The following is a 25,163-nucleotide window of genomic DNA, read 5'->3' as shown; positions in this document are numbered from 1 at the left end:
ATTTCAAAGAGTCAGTTAAGGTAAAGACTGAAATATTTCTTTCAATTGGGAAATAATAAACATTGATGATTCTAACAAGAAGTCAGCATGCAGCAAGAAGGTGGAAAATATATATATATATATATATATATATATATATATATATTATGCTTTCAGAAACTGCTGACACAAGCAATATTGCAGGATATTTTAGTGAGTCAAAACCAGAACAAATCTTGTTGTGGGTTTCATCCATTTTTTCCACCTTAGACACTACATACTCTAGGTTTTAAAAATCTTAAAAGAGGATCCAGTGACTTTGTGGCCCTTTGGTTAGTCATCTTAGTTGCTTTCATTTCAGAGATTATTTCCATGCCCAAATATTGTCTTTCCAGTGTAGGACTCAAAGTTCTGGGTGTGGTAGATGAAGCTGATACTGTTAGCCATACATTTTTAGAGGCGTGCATGTGATGGAAGGCTCTGGGTGCTTTGTAAAGTGAAAGGCCATTTACCTTTATTTAAGCGGGAATTGCTCAAACATTTGTCTTATATCTTGCTGAGCTAGTATTCTATAAAGGACCCAGTGTGAAATCCTGACTTAAAATAATGGTAGAACATCTTCCATAAGAAAGATTTTTTTCTTGCTCCTCAAAATTGTCTGTTGGAGGACTAGTGCACAATTAAAGTAGAATTTGTAGATTTGTAGCTTCTCCCTTCTATTTCAACACTTTCCAAATTTCAACTAATGGTTCTACTGTGTACTATTTTGTTTGTTTTACTGTGACTTGAATGTCTCTCCCAAAAAGTGAATAATTTAATCCCCAAGTTCATGTGCATGGTAATTTGGAGTGAAGTATTTGGAAAGCAATTAGGATTAGATGAGGTCATGAGGATGGGACTCCCATAAGAAAAGGGAGAGAGCTCAGCTAGCAGACTTGCTTTGGCTCTTCCATGTAATGCCCTCCACTATACTACCGTGTAGCAAGAAGGCCCTCACCAGGGGCCAGCCAGACTCTTCTGAGGTGCTCTTGGGTCTCTCATCTTTCATGCCCAACAAACAACCTTATATTCTTCGTAAGTTACCCAGCCTCAGATATTTTGCTAAAGCAACAGAAAATGGATGGAGACAGTCATCCCTGCTTCTTCTCTCCTTTCCCCAGACACTATACCTTCTTGTCCATCACTTAACAAATAGTGGTGTATTTGCTTCCAAAATAAAGCTGTTTCTCAAGACCTGTATTAATGCTCCCTGGCCCTAACCGCTTTCATTTCTCCTGGATAATATATCAGCCTCCTAACTGGTGTCATGGCTCTATCTTTATTCTATTTGCTAGGCAGCAACTATAGCAATCATTACACATTATGCATCAGTCAGTCTTGATCCTGGCTTAGAACTTTCTAGTGGTCTCCCTCTGTTGGCCCATATGCAGACTGATGGGACAACAAGGTCTGGCCCTGCCCACCCTTCTCACACAGCTGTATGCCACTCACCCCCTTTTCCATCCATTATGTTCCCACCTCCCAACAAGTTTGCCCTCCAGGACCTCTGCAGTTTCCTAGGCTGACTCCTGCTCATTCCCAGTCCACCTACTCAGGGATATACTTCCTGACAGCTCTTTGTTCAGGTGCCTTGCTGAAGACGCACAAGGGGGGCCTAGAGTATGGATGTTTCTCTAGCCTGATTGTTAGAAGAATAAAAGTCACAATGTGCATTACGTAGAATTAATATTAAGATTGTATAAGAAAAAAGATGTTTCTGATGAAATATTGTTGGTTTGTAAAATATTCAGCTAAAATTTTAACTTTATGTGTAACTTCTTAGAAACTGTGAGTTGGATTCAGTGCTATAGCTCAGTAGCTTTAGTGCCTGCCTGGCGTGTGCAAGGTCCTGAGTTTGATTTATGCGGGAAAAAACCCAAAGAAAACAGAAAAGCTTCCGCCACAGCAACCATTGAAAAAGAGTAGCCATGGCCCTCCGCTATCCCATGGCCGTGGGCCTCAACGAGTGCCACAAGGTGACTAAGAATGCGAGCGAACCGAGGCACAGCCGCCGCTGCAGACGTCTCATCAAACACACCAAGTTCGTGCGGGACATGATCCGGGAGGTGTGCGGCTTTGCCCCCTACGAGCAGCGCGCCATGGAGCTGCTCAAGGTCTCCAAGGACAAGCGCGCCCTCAAGTTCACCAAGAAAAGGGTGGGGACGCACATCCACGCCAAGAGGAAGCGTGAGGAGCTGAGCAACGTGCTGGCCGCCTTGAGGAAGGCAGCTGCCAAGAAGGACTGAGCCCCTCCGGAATAAAACTTCGCAGAAAGTTAAAGAAAGAGAAAGAAAGAAAGAAAGAAAGAAAGAAAGAAAGAAAGAAAGAAAGAAAGAAAGAAAGAAAGAAAGAAAGAAAGAAAGAAAGAGAGAGAAAACAAAAACTAAAAGAAAGAAATGGTAACTTAATTCTGTAGGCAAATAGTAAGTATTTTCAAACCCTAGCCCACATAGCACATTTTGAAAAATGGTCTTTGGAAACTGATCAGTATTAACTTCTGTAATTAAGAGCAAGTCATTTTTTTTCTTTTTTCATGGCAAAATTTATGGCTAAGACCCCTATAAAAAAGACTAATGTGACAAAAGCATAATAAATGCATTTAGTATGAGTGACCCAGGAGCCTTCAGAACACAAAGACCCAGAGAAGCAGGGCAAACTGCGTGTCTTCACGGATGGTCCTACAGAGTATGAGTAGAAGACAAAGACCTAACAGTGATGCAGTGGGGAGCCATCAAGTACTGTTCCCATGCTTCTTGGTTGGCCTCTCTCTGGGATATGCCTGCCCTTTGGGTGCAGATCATGACCCTCTCCCCGCCCCCCCCAAAGCCTTGTGTTCTATTTTCAGGAAAGGGAAGACAGAAGACAGGATTCTTCTACAGCCAGTTCTCAGGATAGAAAGGTATGGAAGGTCAGGGGAGAGAGAGAGAGAGAGAGAGAGAGAGAGAGAGAGAGAGAGAGAGAGAGAGAGAGAGAGAGAGAGACACCCCTTTCCTGCTTCATCTTCCATCAGGTACAGTAGCATTCAGTTACCCAGAGTCACATTTTGAGATGGCATGTTCTGAGCCTCTACGACACGTTTCTTTGTTCTGCCACTTACTATCCGTGTGACCCTGAGCAAGTCACTTAAATTCTCTGAACATCGGTTCCTCATTTACAAAATGGGATTATTATAACTGTGTTAGAAATTTAAAAAGAAAATACAAAGCAATTAGCACAGGAATAGGAAATGTTGGATAGTTGGTAGCTATTACTGGTACCATCGTCACAGTGATGTTTTGCACCAGGAGCATGATCTTTCTACTTCACCACTGTGATTAACATTCTGGAACGTGTCATGTCTCCTTTTATTTCCATCCCTTCCCTACCCTGACTCCAATTTTCCTCTGGGTGGAGTGAGATTTCAAGGCAAAGCTTGTTACTATAGTGTCAGATTATATTATTTTCTCTTTTTCCAGATTCTCCTCATTCTCTGTCAGCCACGTAATGCTGTCTCTGGTTCTTGTGAGTCCAAGGATATGGTGGCAGAGAGAATGACGGCTAATTCATTAGAGAGATTACACACTGGGTCTCGTGCCAGAGGTGTGAGCTGTGGGAAGGAGATAGGAGTGTCGGCGTCAGTGTCACTTCAGTGACAGGTTGCCCTTAACCTTGGGTGTCATATGCATGTCCCCTCTGGGGAAGGAATGCTTCAAATATCAATTTTAGAAATTTAAATGATGTCTTCAAGTAGAAGAATAGTGACTCCCTCAAAAATGTTCTTTAGCTCATTTGCTTTCATGGAAACCTTTAGCAAACAGCTAGATTAGGGATTGAGGTTCGTATTTAATTAAGGGTTGCACAATAACCCTTTATTACAGTATTCAAATGCTTTGGATATGCTTGAATAATCTTGAGGGATAACTGGATGTCTTTCAAATAGCAGAATGACTTTCTTGTACATATGATTACAGATTTCATTGAAGTATATGTTGTTTGTTGGTGTATTTATATTTTTTAAATATTACTACTGTGCTGAGATTACAGAAGGGATCTCCAAATAACTATTTTACATACAACTCTGATATTTATTATACGAAGTGTTACTATTCCTTCGGCTGGAGTAAGCTACAGTCAAAAATAGAGAAATGGAGTAGCGAATGGGAGAACAGGAAACTTGTTTATTTATTTATTTATTTATTTATTTTTGGAAACTCGTTTAAATGTTTGCTTTCAGTTCTTTTCCTCCTTTAAGAGTTTCTGATCTTTTTTCCATTGGTAAAACATGTGCCATCCTGGATCTTTCTGTGTCTGTTCCTGGTATGTCATGTTTGGCACAATGCGCCGCCAACGCTTGGACAGGAGCTTCCCTTCCTGTCCCTCCTGCTGGCCATGGCAGTTGGGATTGGAATGTGAGCTGATAGGTGGTGGTGTCCGGTCCATTTCATATATAGAGAAAAGGAGGCCAGTGCCTGCAGATTAGTGCTGAACAAATGGCCTTCTGGGAGAAAAGGAGCTGATCTGTGACATGTGATGGTTCCCGTGATATAAATATTATTACCATGGCTAATGTCAAGCTAGGAACATGATTATTGAAAAGTATTAGAAAAAGAAGTTCAGAAGCAAATCAGACCAATGCAAAGCAGGCCATCACAGCAGGCTCAGGTAATAGTGAATTGTACTAAAATTATTAGCAGCAATGAGTTTTGAGTATTTTTTAAAACCTCTGCTTCAGAATACAACTCATTCCACAGTAAAGTTTTAGATTTTAATTTTTTAACAATGGCTGTGTTGAAGACCTGGCTCTCAGCATTCCTAGGAATTTAGCTGTCAACACCCTTGGGCTGGGACTGCACCAGCAGGGACACCCAGAAGGGGTCTTGCCAGGGTCCACTGATGGATGGCAGTGGCAGAGCCAGAACTGATAGTTGTGTTGCTAAAGTACAAACTTCCTTGGAAAGATTTACTTATCTATATTTCTATTTCTTTATTGCATTGCCCAACAATCTGTGAAAGGGGGTCTTTGCAGGCTGCTATTATCTATTGAGGCAGTGAGTCCATATCTGAATAGCCAGCGATGGGACAATGGACAGCAGATTAGATTTAGAACTGTACATTTAGAGCTGTAGAAATCCTGGCTGTGAGCCTTGACCCTACCACTCACCAGTGGTACAGTCTTCAGCAAATCAATCACTCCTCTGGCTTCAGTTTTTCAATCTGTCAGGTGGAGAAATTGGGCCACATGAGCATTTAATATGTCATGCAGGACTAAAACAGCATGGCTTGGTATTTAGATCCATCAATAAAACAAATATTTGCTTAGTACCAATTGTCTGCATACTTGTTATGGACTCTGGGTCAAATGAAATGCAAATGTAATCACAACTTTTAATATAACACCAACTCACCTTGATGCAGAGCTTTTGAGTTACAAAGAAAAATGTACTCTGGCTGAGATCTTGAGGCTTTAGAAGACCAGGACATGTCCTCACAGAATGTTAGAGAAAGAATGACACATTCTAGAAGCACAAACAGAGCCGTCCTCCTAGGAAACAGAAGAGGTCATAACCAGGTAGTGAGAAGGAATAAGAAACAAGCACATTTTTTGCTTTCTATTAATTGCTTCATATGTTTTAAGAAAAAGCCAAAACCCCATAATACTTAATTTTTTAAATTATAAAATTATTATAGAAAACTTAGAAATTCATAATTAATATTAAATAAGGAGAAAATACCACATATACAATCCAGTATTCTGCTTTTCTACACCTGTCTACCTAAATATTTCAGTAGAGTAATTTTACTTACTGTTTGTAATTTCATCTTTTTTGATGTATGATAACTGATTTCTTACTGTTGGAAGTTGATAGCGTTGTTCATTACTCCAAAGAAGAGTGAAATAAATATCTGTTTAATATTTTAAAGTTGTACATTGAACAGAGTTTCTAACTGTAATATTTAAGACTTCATTAGACAATTTTAGCAGATTATATAGTTTTGAACTTTAATTTGGCTCTGCTAATATTATTTGATTTCACCTAGATTTTATGCTGTTTTCAAACATATATTAAGAGAAATATTTTGCTTCAATTCTTCAGTATAATGTATTCAAATTGGCAATAGCACTAGCATTTTTATATTAAAGTAGATATGATAAAGTGTATGGTTAATAGACTTTTTTGTTTTCCTTTTCTATGGGAGATAGCCTCTATGTAGTATAGGGCTTATTAGTTCAGAAAGTGCTTAGTAAGTACTTAATAAGTAAAAAAAGATTCAGGCTAATTTAAGGGAAGCAAAACCATTTGAGAAGAGTGTTAAAAATACTCCTCCATTCATAATAGCTTTCAATCTCATGAGGAGGGATGACAGCTAAGAGCAGCTAAGGGCCCCTGACTGTTAAATGAGAACTGTGAAATGAAGTATGTTGTTGCTTTAATTCACCTACATGTGAAACCCTGACTCCAACTGGAATTGATTAAACGTTAATGAGATCTACTAAATTGACCCAACTCTAACATTGATGTATTAGATTTATGTCAATTAAAACAAGAACAGCTTTACCTCTGTCATTCTTTAACATCTTTGAGTCAACTTCTGCTTTAGAAGGGATGTGCTGTGACTACCGTGGTTATTTAAATATTAATGCCTTCCATTAAAGGGCGCTGGAGGTTTGCTTTGGAAGACTGAGAATAGAAGGCAAGACTGGTTTCTTGTTTCTGCATCCCTCCCCCTGGGGTGGGGGGAGGGGGAGCACTCTTACTGGAAGAGCTTGTTCCATTATTTTTTTAACATTACATTTTATTTTTCTGAATCAGACAGTAGGATTGTTGATTTCTGGCTTTCTTTGCAAGTAGCTGTAGTATTTAAACATGAGTGCAACACATAATTTTTGCAAATATCTTCACGGTGCCATTGTGGCCATTACCCTTGGGCTTCTTGGGAACTTAATTTCAGCTTATAAATCCATTATGCTTTTTATTATAGTTAATAATAGGCAAACACATTTTTTTTAGCTCCACATTACATTTCTTTGGGCTTATTTATAATAAGTATGAGGAATTCTATTAAGTTAATTCTGGGAGACATGATGCGAGGGTCATATATTTAATCAAGTTATGAGTATACATTTTTGCCTTGATGGGGAAATGCTGCTGAAAAGCTTTTTAAATTTGCTACAACTAATATTTTCGTATTATGTCAAATTGGTTTGCGATAAACATGTGGTTAATAGATTTTTTACACATTTTGTATTTTTTTTAAATGTTCTAATGGCTTGGCATTTTAAAGCACTGAACAATCAGAAGCAAGTGTTAAATTTGTATAATTGTATATTTCTTTATGCATCCAGAAATCGGAGTGAATAGAGTGTTTGTTTAATGTATTTTATTTAGAATTTAACACCAAGAACTTGAATCATGCTTAAAGAGCTAGCTGTGGTGAGAGATGATGAGATGACACTGGAGTGAGCTTCCTGTGCTCAGCAGGGTTAGGATTAGGCAAAGCCAGAGAGGCATCTGCCTCAAGTGGAAAATTTGGAGGAATATGAAGAAGACCCTGAGTAATCAAAAGAAATAGTATTTCGATGAAGTATTTGTGGGGGGGAAGCCTTGCAATAGAGGTGAGGGAAGCTATGACAAAAGAAGAATATCCAGGGGCTGGCCAGATAGCTCAGCAGAGTCAAGTGCATGCTTAGGCAGACACAGGGACCCGGATTCAATCCCAGGCTTGCAGTGCTGGCCCCACCCCCCGGGCACGCTGAGAAGGTGATTGAGACTGGGAGTGGTGGCACGCGCCTGTAATCCTAGCGTTTGGGAGGCTGGAAACAGGAGCGTCACTATGAGTCTGATCTGTGTAATGAGACCCTGTAGACCCTGTACTAAATATATTTAGATATATAAAAAAAAACAACAAACAAGAAGAAAAGCACATCGAGTAGTGGGGGCCTCAACAGAAATCAAGTCTTGGTTTCCTTGTCTTTTACACCCTTGCCAGAGAAACTCACTTGGGTCCTTTTTCTTAACTAATGTTGATGATAAAAATGTTTACTTTTCTGAGGAGATTCTTTCTTTCTTTCTTTCTTTCTTTCTTTCTTTCTTTCTTTCTTTCTTTCTTTGGCAGAACCAGGGATTGAACTCAGGCCCTTGCACTTGCCAGAGAGGTGCTTATTCCACTGAGCCATCTCCCTGGCCCCTTATTAGAAGATTTAAATCAGCTAAAAATACAAAGAAAAGCCCATTGTAAAGGAGACATCTGTTTATGTATGACAGTTCACACTATTTTAAGCCATTATGACCCTCAGTCCTGATAAATACTCTCAGCAAACATCAGGTTGGAAGAATTTCAGAAACCTTGGTTGCCAGTATATTTTGAGGCCTGATTTCTTGAGTTTACCTATAGGTAAGCCATGGCAGAGGGACCTGGAAATAATTGGAGAATCCTCTCTCTTTTCTTCTTTCTTTGTTTTTGGATGTAAAACCTGGTAATTCATAAGAAATGGAGGACATACCCAGAATCCATTGCTCATCTTAAATTGCCCTGCGGAGTGCTTATGGATTACTGAGGTCCTCTTGCCTTGACTCAAGCTGTTCTCCCAGGGGCAGGTAATTCCTTCACTGAGTTTCATTACCTTTTATTCACATTGCCCTTGGTAAGGACATAAACTAAAGTGAGATCCTAATCCTTTGCCTATAGAGGCAGAAGGGTCTCTGCAACTCATCCGATGATCAGTCATAAACTCCTTGTCTTAAGGTTTTATATTCTCCTTCCGAATCTAATTTCTAGGATACATTTTAAAAATATATAAATTGTTTTTTAATTATACTGCAAATGCCTAAAAGAATTCCCCTTTGGGTTGGCTGTGGTCCTATTCAAAGAGCTTGGAAAAGGGAATGAAAAAAAAATTTGAGAGAATAAATGAATTTCTTGCATGTAGAAGGGCCAGCGAAGTATTGGTTTGGGGATTCATTTGTGAATACTACTGTTTTTCATCCTAGGCTCAGAAGGAATGTTTGACACCATGTGGCAGCTGATTATTTTCATGGTCCTGCTGACAGGCAGCCCCTGTGATGGGCTGTTCCAGTCCCTCTACCGAAGAGCCCAGATTTCCATGCCACCTAAAGGAGATACGGGAGAGCCAGTATTTCTTAGCCCTTATATAGAAGCTGGGAGGATCAAGGAAGGTGAGTTTAAGTTAGAAAACCATGGGCATACTTTCAACAGTTTGGGGTGTTTTCTAACCTGTTCTCTCAAAAGGTGAAAATATGTTCGGATATTTTAACTTTCTTATTTTATTTCAAATATTGATTTGATGTTGTATATTGTAGAAAGCCCTCCTGGACCCTATGGAAGTCCAGAGGAGTCCACATTTGTAATCCCAGGGGAAAGTTCCTGGAATTCCAATCAGCAATTCCAGTCTACCACTTCCGATGCAATCCACAGTGAGAATAAAGACACTAAGGCACATTTGTCCTTGTGGGGAAAACCCAGTGAGAACAATGGCTAACCGGAACAAAGGCTTCTACTCAGGGCCAAAGCTGGGTTCAATTCATTTGTGAAGAGGGGAGTTGCTTAGAGATGAGTGACTGAGAGAAAGGCAGGAAGTACGTGAGTTCTGTGAGCTGGGCGAGGCAGGAGGCTTGAAGGCGCCTCTACAATATGCAGATAGGCATGTACAGAAAGAGTAATCTGTGTATCACAAATACAGCAAGTATCTGTGGTTAGGGGTCCAGGCTCAGCTCTGATGTGTCATCTTCATGCTCTGAGACATCATAAATTCTTTCAGAGCCTCAGTCTCAGCCAACAGAGTGGCATCGCTTGGCCTAGCTTACACATACTACTTGGCAGTTATAGGTGGGGCATCACTGACCTGTCACATCTCTTTAAAGACTACACATCATAGATTGTCTGAGTTTTGAGCTAACATAAGAATTAGGGTTGGGTGATTGTTGATGTGGCAGAGTTGTGGCATTTCTACTTGGAAAACCAACACGCACCTGTCCCCAGTGGACACTTGACAGGGCCACTGCCAACCCGGAAGCAGCCTACAAGCCAGTGGAGAGTTCTGTGTGAACTGGTTTATACAGTGAGGTGGACAACTTTGTACTAAAGCATCAGATGGGATGGCCTGGCAGAGTGCCCACAGAGCCCCCGCAGGACACGTGGGTGGTGTCGCAGGGTCCCCTTCTCTGTGCCTCCACCCCAAACAAGTGGCCCACACAGCTTGGCCTCAGTTTCCTCATTAATAAGGTGGAGATTTAACAACTAACACAGTGTTAGAGATTACAAAAGAAAAAGTGGGTGAAAATTCTTTATAAATTACTCTCCTGATATTAGCATTCGCTAACATTTAAGCAGATATTTATTTATAGAGTGTAGGTCTGTCTATTACTGTAGTTAAAAGAAAAGGAAGATGTCATTTGGTATTCTCAGGGGTTAACATGGATGAGCTCCACCTACTTTTCATGCTTCTCTGTGCTTAGGGAAGGCCCTGTGTGGATGAACGCTTCTGTAGAAAGCAACAGAGAAGGAGGCGGCAGCCAGAAGAATGGGGGGGGGGGTCAGTGAGGGTCTCTAAGGGGACAGGAGACAAGGTGTTTAGGATGGAAATGCTGGGGCCACTAGGGTGAGGGAACCCCTGTTGCAGGTGTGTTTCAGGAGGGAGGCCTGATGTTTTGGCATTTGCTCAGGAGCCTGAGGTTAATCCTGAGTCACAAGGGAGAAGGCAGAATTTGTGCCTGAGCAGATGGGAATGGGCAGTACTGGTGATTTTAGAAAAATATTCCTTGCGGAGATCAAAAGTAGATTTAAATATTATGGTGAGGTTTAAAATAGAGCAAATTTTCTCTAATTGAAAAGTTCATATAGTCAATAGGGTGTCATCATTTTTTGTTTTCTTTCAAATTGAGGCATTCTTGTATCTTAAGGGTGTGTTCAAGTCCTGCTTACTTGTCTTTTTTTGGAAATACATGTCAGCCCCTGATTTTACCAGTTTTTTCTAAGGAAAGGTGACAAGAGTTTGATGGTATATTCAGGGCATTTTTACAAAGAACTAATTTTTACTTGATGTGACAAAGTTGTGACTAGATGGCTGGCTGATTCTGTAGGTCAGCTCTTTTTTCATTGCTTTTTCTGTCTGTCTGTCTTTCTTTCTCTCCCTCCTTTCTTGGGAATTAAAACCAGTGCCTTATCACAGACATATATCCCCAGTCTTTCTTTTTTAAAAACTGTTTTCAATTTTGAGACCAGGTTTTGTTAAGTTTCTCAGGCTGGGCTCAAACTTGGGATCCTCCTGCCTCAGTCTTCTAGAGTGCTGGGAAGCATATTCACCCAAACCTGACCGGGGTCACTTATTTTAGATTCCTTAAGGAGTAGATACCACTGACTTTTCTTATGTTCATTAACAATCGTTCAAGCAGGTCACTTACATTAGAGCTGAAAAGGAATAAAATTATCATTATAACCAGACTTTACCATGCTATAGGGGAGGAGATCAAGACTCAAATCTCTCACAGGACTTGCCCAAAGGGGCATGGGTAATAGAGATGAGGTAGCAGGGACGCATGTAGGGCCCAATCTGCAGACTCCTGCTCTATGACTTGCTTGCTATAATGTATTTAAATGCTAAAGAAGCTTGTGGTCTTCTGAATTGTTGAGACATATGCACATAAAACAATTAAGGAATAAGGCAGTGCAAGGATTAAAGTATTGCAGCTGAATTAGGGGTGCTGGAAAGTTTGAGAAGAAAGCTATTGGCCAACATAATCCAGGGGAATATATGAGATGTGTGTGAACAAAAGTACGTGACGCATGGCTAAATAAATATTTATTAGAGTAAAGGACACATCGCCACTAGTCCGCCCTGCATGCTCTCTCTTGCTCTGCGCCATTCTTTCCCGGTTCTTGCTGCAGTCTGAAGCGCTTCTGGATGTGCTCTTTGGTGAGGGTCTTTAGTTGTGCCTTTCTGGCTTCCTTAGTGTCACGAATGGATTCAAAATGCTTATGGCAGTTTCTGTCAAATAAAAATATCACAGTGTGCTCTCATCCACCTTATTTGGTGGGTCTGCCTATTCCCTAAAGTCAAAATGACCATGGAAGGTAAATGTTTTAAATTGATCTAGGTCAACAAGGCAGCTGTGACACTGCAGCTGTAGATGTTCACCGACAACAACTTCCAGAGCTACTCTAGAAAGTGGTAAGGATGATGGAGCAACAGCGTTCAGACAAGACCGAGTGCCTGGGGACAATGGGCACCAGTGCAGCTCTTACTGTAATGATTTTAAGAAGTTTAAATATTCACTGGATATTTTGATCATATCTCTTTCAGAACAAAATTAATCAATAATAACATTTCAAAATTGTATCCCTGGTCCCAAGCACAATACCAGTATGTAACAAGCAGTCAATAAACATGTGTATGGTTTAAATCTGAGTCATTATCATGTGCCAGGTAGTAGTATGTTTTATGTCTTTTAGCTCAAGAGGTCCACACTGCAACCCTATGGAAGATCTTGTCTTAGTTACTATTCTTTTGTTGCTGAGACAAAATACTTGACACCCAAAATTTAGGGAGGAAAGGCCTCTTTAGCTCACAGTTGGTGGAGGTTTCAGTCCATCCTCTGCTGGCTTCAAGGTGGCAGGGTGCAGCAGAGGGCAGCAGTTCACAGCTGAGGAAGACAGCAAAAGCAACAAGAGCAGAGGAGGCAAAGAAGGAGGAGGAGCCTCTTTTCCTTCCTTAGGCTGCACACAGGCACCTGCCTTCAGATCTGGTAAAACCCTCAGGTGCAGCACTCACACCTGCAATCCCAGTATTAGACCTGAACCTATCACAGAGTCCAGATTCAGCCCCTCCAAGAAGCCCACCTCCCATGACCACCTGAAGCTTTGCAGGGACATCTGGATGCAAACTGAAACAGATGTATAAATGTTTTTTCCATTTTGTAGATGAGCAAACTGAGGTTCAGAGAAATGAAATCCTTTGCCCAGAGATATAAAACTAGGAATCATGACCTCTGGCTGTTACATGATTAGCTCCAGACATGTGGGTGTGGGTAGAATCTGAGAGAGAGAGAGAGAGAGAGAGAGAGAGAGAGAGAGAGAGACAGACAGAGAGAGACAGACAGAGAGAGAGAACAGTTTCTGTCTGCTGAATGAGGGCAATAGCATAAAAAGGCATTAAGTGAAAGTGACTGAGGGATGCCTGTGTCATGCTTCTGAAAGAACCAAGTGGAAGGAATGTAGAGAAATCCATCTGCGAAGTCGCCCCCCTGTCCCCTTCCTGCTTTTTTCTACCCATGCACATTCCTCAATCACAATGCAGGGTATAAGCAGTAGCAGAGGAGGGTCGGAGGGGTAGTTTATCTTTCGTCCTTCTGGCCAAGCCTGGTAGATCTTCACCCAACCTGTGCTGATATTTCAGACCTGAAATCTCTGTGTAATGTCACTTTCTAAAGTCGTGCTACACAGCTTGAATCTTTGAATGGAATTTTAAGTGACTGATCCAAAAGCTGATAGCTCTGGGCTGTCAGAGGCACTCCTGACAACATCATTAAGGACAATCTTATTCATCCGCTTTGCTGCAAGTTCGGGAAGCTCTGGACAGATGGCCAGCTCACTCCCCTACCTCCCTTTTGTTTATCGAGGCTGTCAAAACCCTCAGAAAGTTCGTCTTAATATCACAATGAAATATTTCTTAGATAAACAGTAGCTCACAAAAAAACAAGGGATTGTTTTTTAAATTTCCAATTAGCTGGCTTGATTTTATGTAATTGTAATTGTATGTTTACTTTCTCTACAGCTTAGAATAAAGCATTACTTTCAGACACAAAATGAATGTAAGAAGCAATTTTGGCACATTTATAAGCAGTGCGTTTTCACCCATTTTAAGGAATATTTTGCTACTAGGTCCTAATTTATTATTACTTAGCACTGGCAGTGTCTGTCTATACCCCGGATGACTCAACTGTTGTGAACGCTTTGTTCACACTCCAATCTTTTTGAAAGTGTTAAGAGCGTACATACTGGTAACAGCCCTGAGTAACAAGGAGGAAGTGAAGCTACTTCAAAGAAAACCTTTTTCTTTTCTTAACTGTTTTTGAACCTTTGTAGGGTGAGTCATGGGGCCAGAAGAACAAAAATTCCTGCATCACGGCAGTTTGTTTCCCCATTCCGTTAATAGACTCTGAAAACATGACTAGGACATTAAAAAATGCACCAAAAAGTTGTACTAGTTGAGAGAACCTTTAATTATTGTACTGCGGCTTGGCGAATGGAAATTTAAAATATGAAACCGGGCAGAATGCTTTTGATGGACTACTGTCACCATTGAAAAGGTTTTCTAAAGTCTTAAGAGATCCACAAGGCCTGTCTTCTTCAGCAGGTTTTTATAAACATAAGCTAATCCTAGAGCCGGGTCACTGTGTCTGTTGTAGTTCATTCATTAGTTTCTTATTCACCCACTGATTCATTAATATTCATTCATTAAAAAAGCATTCATTGAATGTCTTTAGTGTGAATGAGCATGCTACAACCCCAGGGGTAGAAGATAAATAAGACCAATTCCTTGCTTTCCAACAGCTCCTGGTGGGGGGCGGGGGAAGGAAGAGATGCACCTGAGTACCGAGCAGCAGCGAAGTCACTTAGCCAGCCCAGAGAGGGCTGAACCACATCTGAATTGGTCAGAGAGCAAGCCCGTGGCCCCTGTGCTGTGCAGGTCTGGGAGACAGATTGATTCAATCATCTTTTGCTCATATTCCATTCCCTCCAGTGCCTTTCTATTATATATTTTCTCTTTTTCTTATTATACTTTGACCTCTCTCATTTTTCTCTGTCTTCTTTCTCGCATCTGCTCCTGTTTACCTCTCTCTGCCCAGTCCACATCTCACACATTTCCAATTGTCAGTTTTTCCTTTTTTGTCCTCTTTGTTGGGGATAGATGGGTGGGGGAATCTGTTTGATTTTCAGGGGAGTAATGGTTTTGATTAAGATATGTCCTAAGCATTGTAAAGGTTGTCTGACTCCAGGGGGTGATCTTTCTTTGCCCTAATCAAGACTAGGAATAAAGGAGGGACAAGAAGAAATGACAGCCAGAGAGAAAGTGCAGAGAAGTGTTAACAGGAGCCATGAAAAACCACATTCTGTAATAACTCTCTTTTGTTTGTTTTCAAGTCCTCTTTCTTTTTTATTGCCTTTTTCTGGCAGGAAGATGTCTTAGTACATTTGCTCTTGCCATAACTGAGTAGCTCAGACTGAGTAATTTACAAAGAATAAAGGTGTTAGGAATGTCAAGATCAGACAGCTGACTGCTGAGGTCCTGCTTGCTAGTGGGGACTCTGGTGTCCTGGTGTAGTGTGTGCCACCACCTGAAGGGACAAGACACCCCAGCTCAGCTTCTCCCCCTCTTAGAGAGCCACAGCTCCCTTACATTAGGGCTCTGCCTCTGTGGCCTCAGTTAACTTAAATTGCTTCCCCAAGGCCTTCCCATGATGGGATTAAGTTTCTACTCTTGCTAACTCACAGTGGGGATTAAATTTCAGCATGTGTTTTCATGGAAATCTTCAGACCATCATAGGAAGGACAGCTCTCACCAGGGGGAGAACGGGAGGAGCTACAGAGTTTGGATTAATCCTCTTTCTCTGAGCGAATTGGGCCGACCCATGAGGGCAAATCGTCCAGACTTCTAGACTTCACTTGGGCTGGCCCAGGGGCTAGTGATAGCTATGCTTCTCACTGATTAGATCTCCATGTATGTCCAGGTCCTTGCTAAGCACATTCCTCAGCCTCTTCTTCATTTGATCCTCACCAGGCACCCATAGTGAGGGAACCAGTATCCTGATTTGGTCTAAAAGGAAAGAGAGGTTCAGAGGTAAAGAGACTCACTGGGGACCTGAGTGGGATTACAAACCCAGGTCTACCCAACTAGGAAGCAGTGCTCTTCTCTTACGCCAGCCTGGCAGGACCCTAAGGCAGCTGCCTACTTTACACACTGAGACCCTTCTTTTGTTCCCACTATGGGACTGATGGTTCCATGAAATGGAGTCAGAAGAAATTCAGGCTGAGATTTGGGGTTTGGCTTTGACAGTGTCCCAGAAGGAGATGACATGACTGTATTTGAGCAAATATAGGTGTTCGTACATGAACAAATTAATATAGTTTGTCTATATGAAGAAAAATAGATTTTATACATGATAAAAGAAGACATCTCCTGAGACTAAGCCCTACTGTATATTTTGGAGGAAAATTTAATATCAGAGTCAGTCTTATTTTCAGGAAAACAGGGTGGTAGGCTGCAGGGTATGTTCCTCTCTCCAGCCTTCTCAGTTATATTAGGCAGTGGCTGTATGCAACAGGGAGTGGGAGAAGCAGTGATTTAGAAGTGGAAAAGGAACAGAAAGTAGCTAGCAAAGCAGAGGGCAAGAAAGTGGAGCAGGGTCTGGAAGGAACAGCGGAGTCCTTCAGTGAAGACCTCCAGCGCTGGGCAGGAGCCAGCAGGCGGAAGCTGAAGCCCAGGAGGCTGACCACTCCCCCGTGAGCCACAAAGCCGGTGTGGTAGCACCAGGGTCCGCAGGGGCTCAGCTAAAGGAACCGTGTTCTGGCTGAGTTCCCTTTGGGGAAGGCATACTCATTTTCAAAGAGGAACTTGTGGCCTCCGAGTCATGGTGAGGTGGTGAGAGTTTAACCACGGGCTCTCAGATCAGAACCAGAGGCTGTAGCACTGATTCCATGGGATGCAGACCTTCTCCCTCCAGGTGACTTCATTCAGTTGGTGATGTGGCTGAAGACCGAGATGGGGATAGATGCCGACACGCGATGCACCACAGCCTGTTGGCTCCTGCCCAGCGCGGGAGGTCTTCCCTGAAGGACTCCGCTGTTCCTTCCAGACTCTGCTCCCCTTTCTTGCCCTCTGCTCTGCTAGCTACTTTCTGTGCCTTTTCCATTTCCAAATCACTGCTTCTCCCACTCCCTGTTGCATACAGCTGCTGCCTAATATAATTGAGAAGGCTGGAGAGAGGAACACGCCCTGAAGCCTGACTACTACCCTGTTTTCCTGAAAATAAGACTAGGTCTGATATTAAATCTTGCTCCAAAAGATACAGTAGGGCTTAGTCTCAGGAGATGTCTTCTTTTTTCATTTATAAAAATCTATATTTCTTCATATAGACAAACTATATTAATTTGTTCATGTATGAACACCTATATTTGCTCAAATACAGTCATGTCATTCCCTCCTGGGATGCTGTGAAAGCCAAACCCCAAATCCCAGCCTGAATTTCTTGTGACTCCGTCTCCTGGCACCATCAGTCCCAATCTCACACCCAGCAACAGAGCCCCTACAAGTGTGTCCTTGTTATCCATGCAGTTGCTCACAGTGCCTGGGTCATACAACTGTGAATGACTTTCTCCAGTCCCTTCTTGTGTGGCCCAGTGTGAATAATGTGTGACTTATACCACATGTGATAGGTGATTTCTATACATCTTTAAAACTTCTTAGGCAGTTCATATGATATTTTTGAATTCAATGCAGAAAAACTACTTAAAACTTTCACTCATTCCAGCCAAAATTGTTGATAGGGCTATGTTGGATCAGCCAGACAAGGCAGAAATTTACTGTGCTAAGAATCTTTCATGCCCAGCCCCTGGGAGTTTCCTTCACTGCTTCTTCCCAGATCTGATTCCTGGGAAAAGTCTGGGACTGAAATGACTCCTGCACATGCTCTTTTTCTCTAATCCTTGGTTTCATTTCCTTTTTTTTCCACCAGGTAAAAAAATGAGTTTGGTCAGACCTTTTGCTGGCCTGGACATGGAAAGCTACGCTGGCTACTTCACCGTGAATCAGACCTGGAACAGCAACCTCTTCTTCTGGTTCTTCCCAGCGCAGGTAGGGCCACAAGGGGGCCCGCAGGACAGCTGCTCAGGCTCCTTGCTCCAGGTTTGGGAATAATGCAAATAAATTCTCGTTTCCCCTAAAAATAAGGACAGGCAACCCTGAGTAGTATTCCTGTTTGTGGTCAGGAAACAAATGTTTGTAGAGGTTGGGAGGGATCCAGCTTTCAAATATCTCACAGTCTTATTTGGCATATTAGCACTACCACCTTTTTCCTGCCACGGTCTTCTTCCTATCTTTCTGTTGTTTTCTAAAAATAGCAGGGGTTCGGCTGGACAAGGAGGCGCCTACCCCAGGAAAGAAATGGGACCAAAATGAACAGTTAACACCCGTGTGAGCTGCATCTGCCTTGCTCTCCTACGCCACTCTGCCTGTGGGCTGTGGAGGTCACTCGTCTTCTTAAGCCCTTGTGGACACAAGTGGCTTTGTTTTTGTATTTTTGCCAATGCTATTTAAATAGCTCACTTCCAAGTACATGAAGTAAATGCTTTAAGTTTTGGGCTGCTATTGGGGTATTGATAGAGGTGTTACAATGCATAAATTGCATCCTCCACACAGTGCAGGGTGATTTTCTATTTTTATTCTCCAAAGTGAATTTGCTTTAAAAGGCAGAGAAAGTAAAGAAAAAGCTACCTGTTGGTGGGTGATATTCATATTTACATATGATTTACATACAGCAGCATTGCTTATAATAACTGGGGAAATTGCTTATGCCAGGGTCATTTTCTAGTTAAATTGTTTCTATTGGTACTTCTGGCCATATCTTCTTTACTTTTCATTTTTGCTTTCCCAACCATATGACCAGTCCATTCCAGACCAGCCTGCTGTGAGGTGGGAAGGTGGAGGTATAGATGGGAAGTGCAGAAGCATCCCATGTATGTTTAGGGTGTCAGATGATCACCTGCAGACCCCAGAAAGAACTTTTCTTTCTTCCTCAGTGTTACTGTTGAGAAGGGAGTCACGTGACTTCAGCTCAGAATTTAAGGAGACCCTCTGGGCAGGATGGTGCAAGGTCAGCACCGCATGTGAGAGTTGTCCAGTGGCCTGTGCCTACCCACATGGTGCTCGCCTGGAAACCAGAGAGCTAGCAGGCTACAGGGGTGTTGTCTGACCCAGAGCTCTTCTGCCACGGGCTGGAGCAACAATTAGAAGTGGAGAATGAACCTTCAGCAGCAGACAGAAAATAACCAGCTCTACGGTCTTGAGGAATCTAGCCTACAAAATATGACCACTTTCTAATAGCTGAGGGTCTCTTCACTTTGTTTCCTTTCCTCGTCATATTTGTTTCAGACATCAGACATAGACTTGAGTCCAAACTTAATTTGATGATTTCCATGAATTCCCAGCAAGTTCTTATTCTCAAAATCATCTTTGTTTCTTGACTTCGGCATTATGTGTATTTCTATTTTCCACACATCATTATCTAGTGTCTCTTGTACTCACAAAACCCTTTTGCCCAAGTCTCTCTGAAGTTTCTTAATGATCCAGAAATATAAATATGGATTTATTTATTAAAAGTCAACACATAAATGTACATTTTCACATTTCATGTGATGTTTTGATAAGTGTGTACATTGGGTAAAACTTTGCACATATTGGGGGTGCCAAGTGATACAGGTAAAGATTATGTAATGTTCAAGTTAGGATAAGCATTTATTTCCTCAAATATTTATCATTTGACTGTGGTGAAAACATTTAAAGTCTTTTCTGCTAGCTTTTCGGAAATATACAAAACATTACCGAAATTTCTAGTCAACAGAACTTCTTCCAGTATCACTTAGTATCCACTGGTGGGCCTTCCCCTACACTTCCTGCTCCCTACCCTCTGAGTCTTTGGGTGACCACTCTACCCTCAACTTCTGTGAGATCACTTTTTTAAATCTTCATATGAACAAGATTCCACAGTATTAGTCCTTCTGTGCCTGGTTTGTTTCACTTAACATGAAGTCCTCCATTTCCAGTCATGTTGTCTCAAATGACAGGATTTCATCTCTATTGATGGCATAATAGTGTTCTACAGTATATATTGAGCACATCCTCTTCATCCATTTGTTAGTCAATGGACACTTATACTGACTCCATTACTATTGGTGGAATGTACATTAAAACAGTCATGGAAAACAGTATAGAGGACCTTCAAAAATTCAAGCTAGAGCTGCCATATCATTGGGCATTCCCAGTATGGGGTACACATCCAAAAAACAAGATTAGTATGTGAGGAGAGATATTTGCATTCCCGTGTTTATTCCAGTAGTATACAATAGCCATAAAATGGAATAAACCTCTGTTTTCTATGATTTAAAGTCTTTGCAAGTTCTATGCCTTTCAGAAACTATTCTACACACATGTGTTTTTCTATCGTACCGATCAATATCACTGAGTAGAGTCATTTATTAAACTACTTTGTGTTAGTTTTCTTGGCAGCTGTAACAATTTATCACAAACTGAATGTCTTAAAGCAACATAGATTTTATTATTTCACCATGTTTTAGTTCCCAAGTCAGACAGAGTTGTCAGTGAGCTCAAATGCAGGTGTGGACAGCTCTTTGGTCCCCTGGGCACTCCAAGGAAGAAGCTGTTGTCTGGCTCTTGCCATTTCTAGATGCTTCTGGCCCTCCTCGGCTCATTCTTCCTCCATTTCTGAAGGCTGTAGTCCAAGCTGAATCCCTCATAGAGCTGAGTCCTTCTCACATCGTGTCACTCTGGTGATTTCCATTTTGCTTTCTCTCATTCATTTTCTGCCTCCTGCTGCTGCTTTTAAAGACCTTTGTGATTACGCCTAGATAATCCAGGACAATTTTATTTTATGGCCAGCTGACTGGCACGAATGCTTATCTTCCCTTTTCCCTAACAGTCATGGCTTCTGCCAATCAGGGATTTGGGGGGAGCTATTATGCTGCACAAAATAAATCCTGGGCAGTTTCTCTTAGATTGGTGATTCTCTACGTGTTCCTTCTCAGTGGTCTTCACATTCTGTAGTGTTTAAGATTCCTCCTGACCTCCCTCAAAGATTCTGATTTATAAGCTGAGAGAGGCTCGCCGGCTACAGAATTACCAGGTGGACCCCGTGCCCTGTGCCTGTAGCTCCTGGCCCCAACGTGGCCCATAATTTCCTTTAAAAGAAGCACCTGGGCCAGTCAGCTAAGATGGAGAGTGGGTTGTCCCCTGCATCCATGTGGCACGAAGGTAAGAACGGGTGTCCAGACAGGCAGGTACAGTCTTTGGCAGTTGGCCTTTGTCGTCCTGCTTGGACCTGTTGCGCTCAGCCTCCGCCCCACCCTCTGCTCCTTGACCCCCACATCAGCGGCAGAAACTGGATTCCTTCCTCTCTCTTCTGCTTTGTTACCTGTTCCTGTACTAGTGAGTTCCTCATTGACTTCTGAATAATCCGGATTTGTAAAAACAAGAATTAAGGGAAAGGGAAGAGATCGGTCAGAAACAAAACAGAAACCCAATTTGTCTTTCTTCCCTTTCCCTTGAGCAGGTGCACCGTGTTTTCTAGAACGTAGAGGATGTCCTCAGACCATAAAATGGTTTGGGGAAAGGGACTTGAGTTCTACCTGTCCTGCTTTTGCCAGAAGAAGGCCTGAAAATCCCTGGTTTATTTATATATCATTTATTTATTTATTTTAATTTGTGTGTTTGGTACAGAGTCTCAATATGCAACTTGGACTTGTAGTGATCCTCCAGTTTTCAGCCTCCCCAGTGCTGGGATTATAGGGGTGTGTCACCATGCTTGGACTCTATTGCTGGCTCAGTGAGCCCTGGTTGCAGGGCCAACATGGCATGTGGGACCAGGGATCGAATCCTGGTCCCTGCGCTTGCCAAAGCAGGCACCTTTTCCTCTGAGCTATCTTGCCAGCCCCATCCCTGCTTTAAACAGTGGCTGGTTGCTGGAGTGTGCTGTAATTTTTTCCCCTTAATTAATGAAAAGCTGACCAAACTATGTTCTTTGGGATCCAGCTCAATAGACACAAACACATGTTTATGTGACTCAAGAAGACAGGACCATGAGGCCGTCAGAGCAGGGACTATCTTCAAGCGTGTGATGTTGCACTAGAAGTAGTCGATGCAGCTTTAGGGAGACAGGGGGGAGATGGAAAGATGATGTCACAGACAGTTGTCACTGCCTGGCAGCTGGGACTGACACCCCCAGATGTCCTTACCAAGAAGCCCACAAGTGAAGCCAGATAACCAAGGCTTCCAGCTGTAAAGTACAGAGTGAGATCAGTGTGGTGTGAAGTAGGGAAGAGCACGAGGGAAGGAAAAGCACCCATTACTAAAGCAGGAGAGACACCTCTTCTCTTGGCAGAAGTATGAGTCTGTCACAGGGAAGCAGCTGATACAGTCATCAGGAGAGAAATGACCCTGTGAACAAAACAAAAGGGGAAAAACCAGAGATCCAGGAAGGATGCCACGCTTGCAACATCCTCTGAGTGATTTGGGGGTTGCTGTGTCTCAAATTAGTTTTTATCTTCTTGCTATGCCTGAGATTCCCCCTTGCTACTGTACACAAATCACAGCATAATAAACTCCACAACTGCAAATTGGTATGTGGTGGGAATAGAGCAGGCGAAATGAGCAGGTATTCTGCCTAGCATAAAAGGTATAATGAAGCCAATAAAAATTCAACAGTGTGAGTGGCTGCTGTTAAGTGAACATTGACTACATGCTAAGCAACTGGGTTTTTCTTATTTTAGCCTTATAAGAGCCCCAGGAGAAGGGAATTATTATCCTCAGTTCATAAATGAACAAGATGGCAGAAAGTAAATAATTAACCCCAAGGTACCCAACTAGAAATTGGCAGAACTGGAATTTAAACATAGGTCTCTAACCCATAAATCTTTGCTCTTGATCATCATATATTAAACCCTGAGAAAAGTAAAGGGAGTCATGGGAGACAGAAGTGAGGGGTGAATAAAAGTAGAACAGAATTGTTCCTCAAGTTAGCTAGGCTTGGGTAAGAACAGCTTCACCTCTCATGCCACCTATGACCTTGTACATTTCCTAATATCTCTGAGCTTTAGCTTCCTGGATTTAAAATAAAGCTTGAAATGGCTATTGAGTGGTAGTTTCAAAAAAGCAGAAATAATGTGGTTTTGAGTTGTGCCTGATGCACAATAAGTATGCCATAGTTGTTATTGTTATTTCATTATGATTACTTTTGTGTTTTTAACACAAATACTGTACTATGCCGAACTAACCCAGTCACAATTTGGAAAGTTAAAGAAGACAGGAGACAGAGGGAAATTTCAAATCAGAAGGATCTGATCACCAGCCAAAAATGTAGACTAACTGGTGCTGGAAAGGAAATTACTAAGTAACCTTGGGGTTTTCCATGTTTAAGAAGATAGAGGACATTGAGATTATTAGTTCATAAATTTATCATCCTTTATATTGGAGATGGACAGTATTTGACTCCATATGAAGTACTCTGACCTCATTTAAACAAAACTTGCAGATTACTTACCTCCGGTATCACGGAGCCCAAGCCCAGGGCACTCAAAGTCAGTCAGGCTTAGGCCACTTTATCTCAGGCTCCCTTCTTGTTCCTCTGATCAGGAGAATGGCTGTGATTCCTGGAATCCTTGTCTCTGTGAGGTGATCACATGAGGGCTGGGACAGGGTGAGTCATGGCCGGAATCTGGGGGAAGGGAGTAGGCATGTGGGATTCTGCGGGGTGGATCCTGCATGGTCAGATACCAGGCAAATCACAGTGGAACAGGTTTAGGCCAGCAAGGTCCTTAAGTCAATCATTCAATGAAGGGGACGGGAACTGCCCTGGGACGCACAGTCCCAGACAGAAGGTGTTCGCTTTGGTGGTACAGTCTATACTCCAAAGTGTAAGTGGGAGCAAGCAAGACAGCCTCTCCTCCGAAGGGTAGAATCAGGCCCCAGTCTCCATAGGGCCTCCATGTGGTCCTAAGTATACTCACTTGCCTGAGCATTGGAGCTTCTTCAGTAAGAGTCTGTGTGGTAGTGAATATAGCTTGGCAACGTAGTGCCTGCCTGGCAAGGACAAAGTCCTGAGTTTGATTCCTGGTACCAAGAAAGAAGGAAAGAAAGAAAGAAAGAAAGAAAGAAAGAAAGAAAGAAAGAAAGAAAGAAAGAAAGAAAGAAAGAAAGAAAGAGACAGAGATGAAAAGAAAGAAAGGAGAGGAGGGGAAAGGAGAGGAGGGGAGGGGAGAGGAAGAAAGGGAAAAAGAGGTGAGAGGAGGGAAAGGGAGAGAGAGAGAGAGAGAGAGAGAGAGAGAGAGAGAGAGAGAGGAGAGAGAAAGATTGAAAGTGTTCCTATTGTTTTTTTTTAAAAAGGATCTATATGGTAGAAGTCAAGGATTCTCGATTTTCTGATGCTATCAGAACTCCCCAGGAGCTTAAAAACTCTGGTGGATCCCGCTGTTCAAAGTCCAGCCCTAGCTGTAGGGACTGTGGTCCTGCTGATCTGGAAGGGGCCCTGGCCCTGGGATCAGTGTTTCTAAAAGTGTTCTGTAGTGACCCCAAGGCAACTAGTCATTGGGCTTGAGTCTGAGAAGAAGCAAAAACCAAAGTGAAACTGGGTTTTAGGACAGGGATTCTAGTTCCAGGTTGTAGTTTCTGATTTAGTAACTGGGCGCAGAGCATTTGTACTTACTGGGCCTCAGTTTTCTTGCACAGCAATAAAGATGAGAAACCTAGGAAATGTGTAGGGTTCTGCTCCATTCTTGCCCTTTTGTTTCTGCAGTTTATGCCCGCTCGCCTACAAGTCACACTTAAATATGCTGCCTACACTCTCAAGAAACCCGGAAGCTGTAAACCAGAGCATGGGTCGAGGGAATAAGCTCTTGAGCTTGCAGCCTCCCTGGTGGCCTCCAGGAGAGCCTCTCATGATCTTGGCCTTTCGGCCTTCCTGTGGCCCTGTTCATCTGGAACCAAGGCCAGCCTTTGTGATCACTGCACAGTGACAGAAATGACAATGTGTGACTTCAGGCTGGATTATCAAGGGCAATGTGGTGCACACTTTCATCCCTGGAATCCTTTATTTGAAAGAGGGACAAATGCTATGTTGGGAAGCCCTTAAACCAGCCATGTTGAGGGGTCCACATGGAGAGGAAGTGAAGCTTCTGCCTTCCAGCCAGGACCAAATTTGGAAGCAGCTGATCCAGCCCCAGTCAAACCTTCAGATAGCTGCAGGCAGATGATAAACTAACTGCAAACTCACAAGAGACCCTGAGCCAGGACTGCCCAGCCAGACCTCCCCATATTCTTATTTATTTATTTATTTATTTATTTATGTATTTTTATGTATTTAGTA

General features: G+C 42.3%; 1 protein-coding gene across 4 annotated transcripts in view; it reads left to right on the top strand.

Moving 5' to 3' along the window:
* Cpvl (carboxypeptidase, vitellogenic like) overlaps positions 1-25,163 on the top strand; it is a 178,602-nt gene that overhangs the window by 56,609 nt on the left and 96,830 nt on the right. For all 4 annotated transcript variants that reach the window (XM_023709882.1, XM_023709881.1, XM_023709880.1 and 1 more), the window contains 2 exons: positions 8,988-9,173; positions 17,748-17,866. In XM_023709882.1, the coding sequence (XP_023565650.1) occupies positions 8,999-9,173; positions 17,748-17,866 (294 nt within the window). In that variant the 5' untranslated portion in view covers positions 8,988-8,998. The remainder of the gene's footprint in view (positions 1-8,987; positions 9,174-17,747; positions 17,867-25,163) is intronic.

This window comes from Octodon degus, unplaced genomic scaffold (genome assembly GCF_000260255.1).
Source record: "Octodon degus isolate 3935 unplaced genomic scaffold, OctDeg1.0 scaffold00015, whole genome shotgun sequence".
Taxonomy (NCBI): domain Eukaryota; kingdom Metazoa; phylum Chordata; class Mammalia; order Rodentia; family Octodontidae; genus Octodon; species Octodon degus.
The sequence above is the reverse complement of the archived record's forward strand: the minus strand, read 5'-3'. Positions and strand labels throughout refer to the sequence as shown.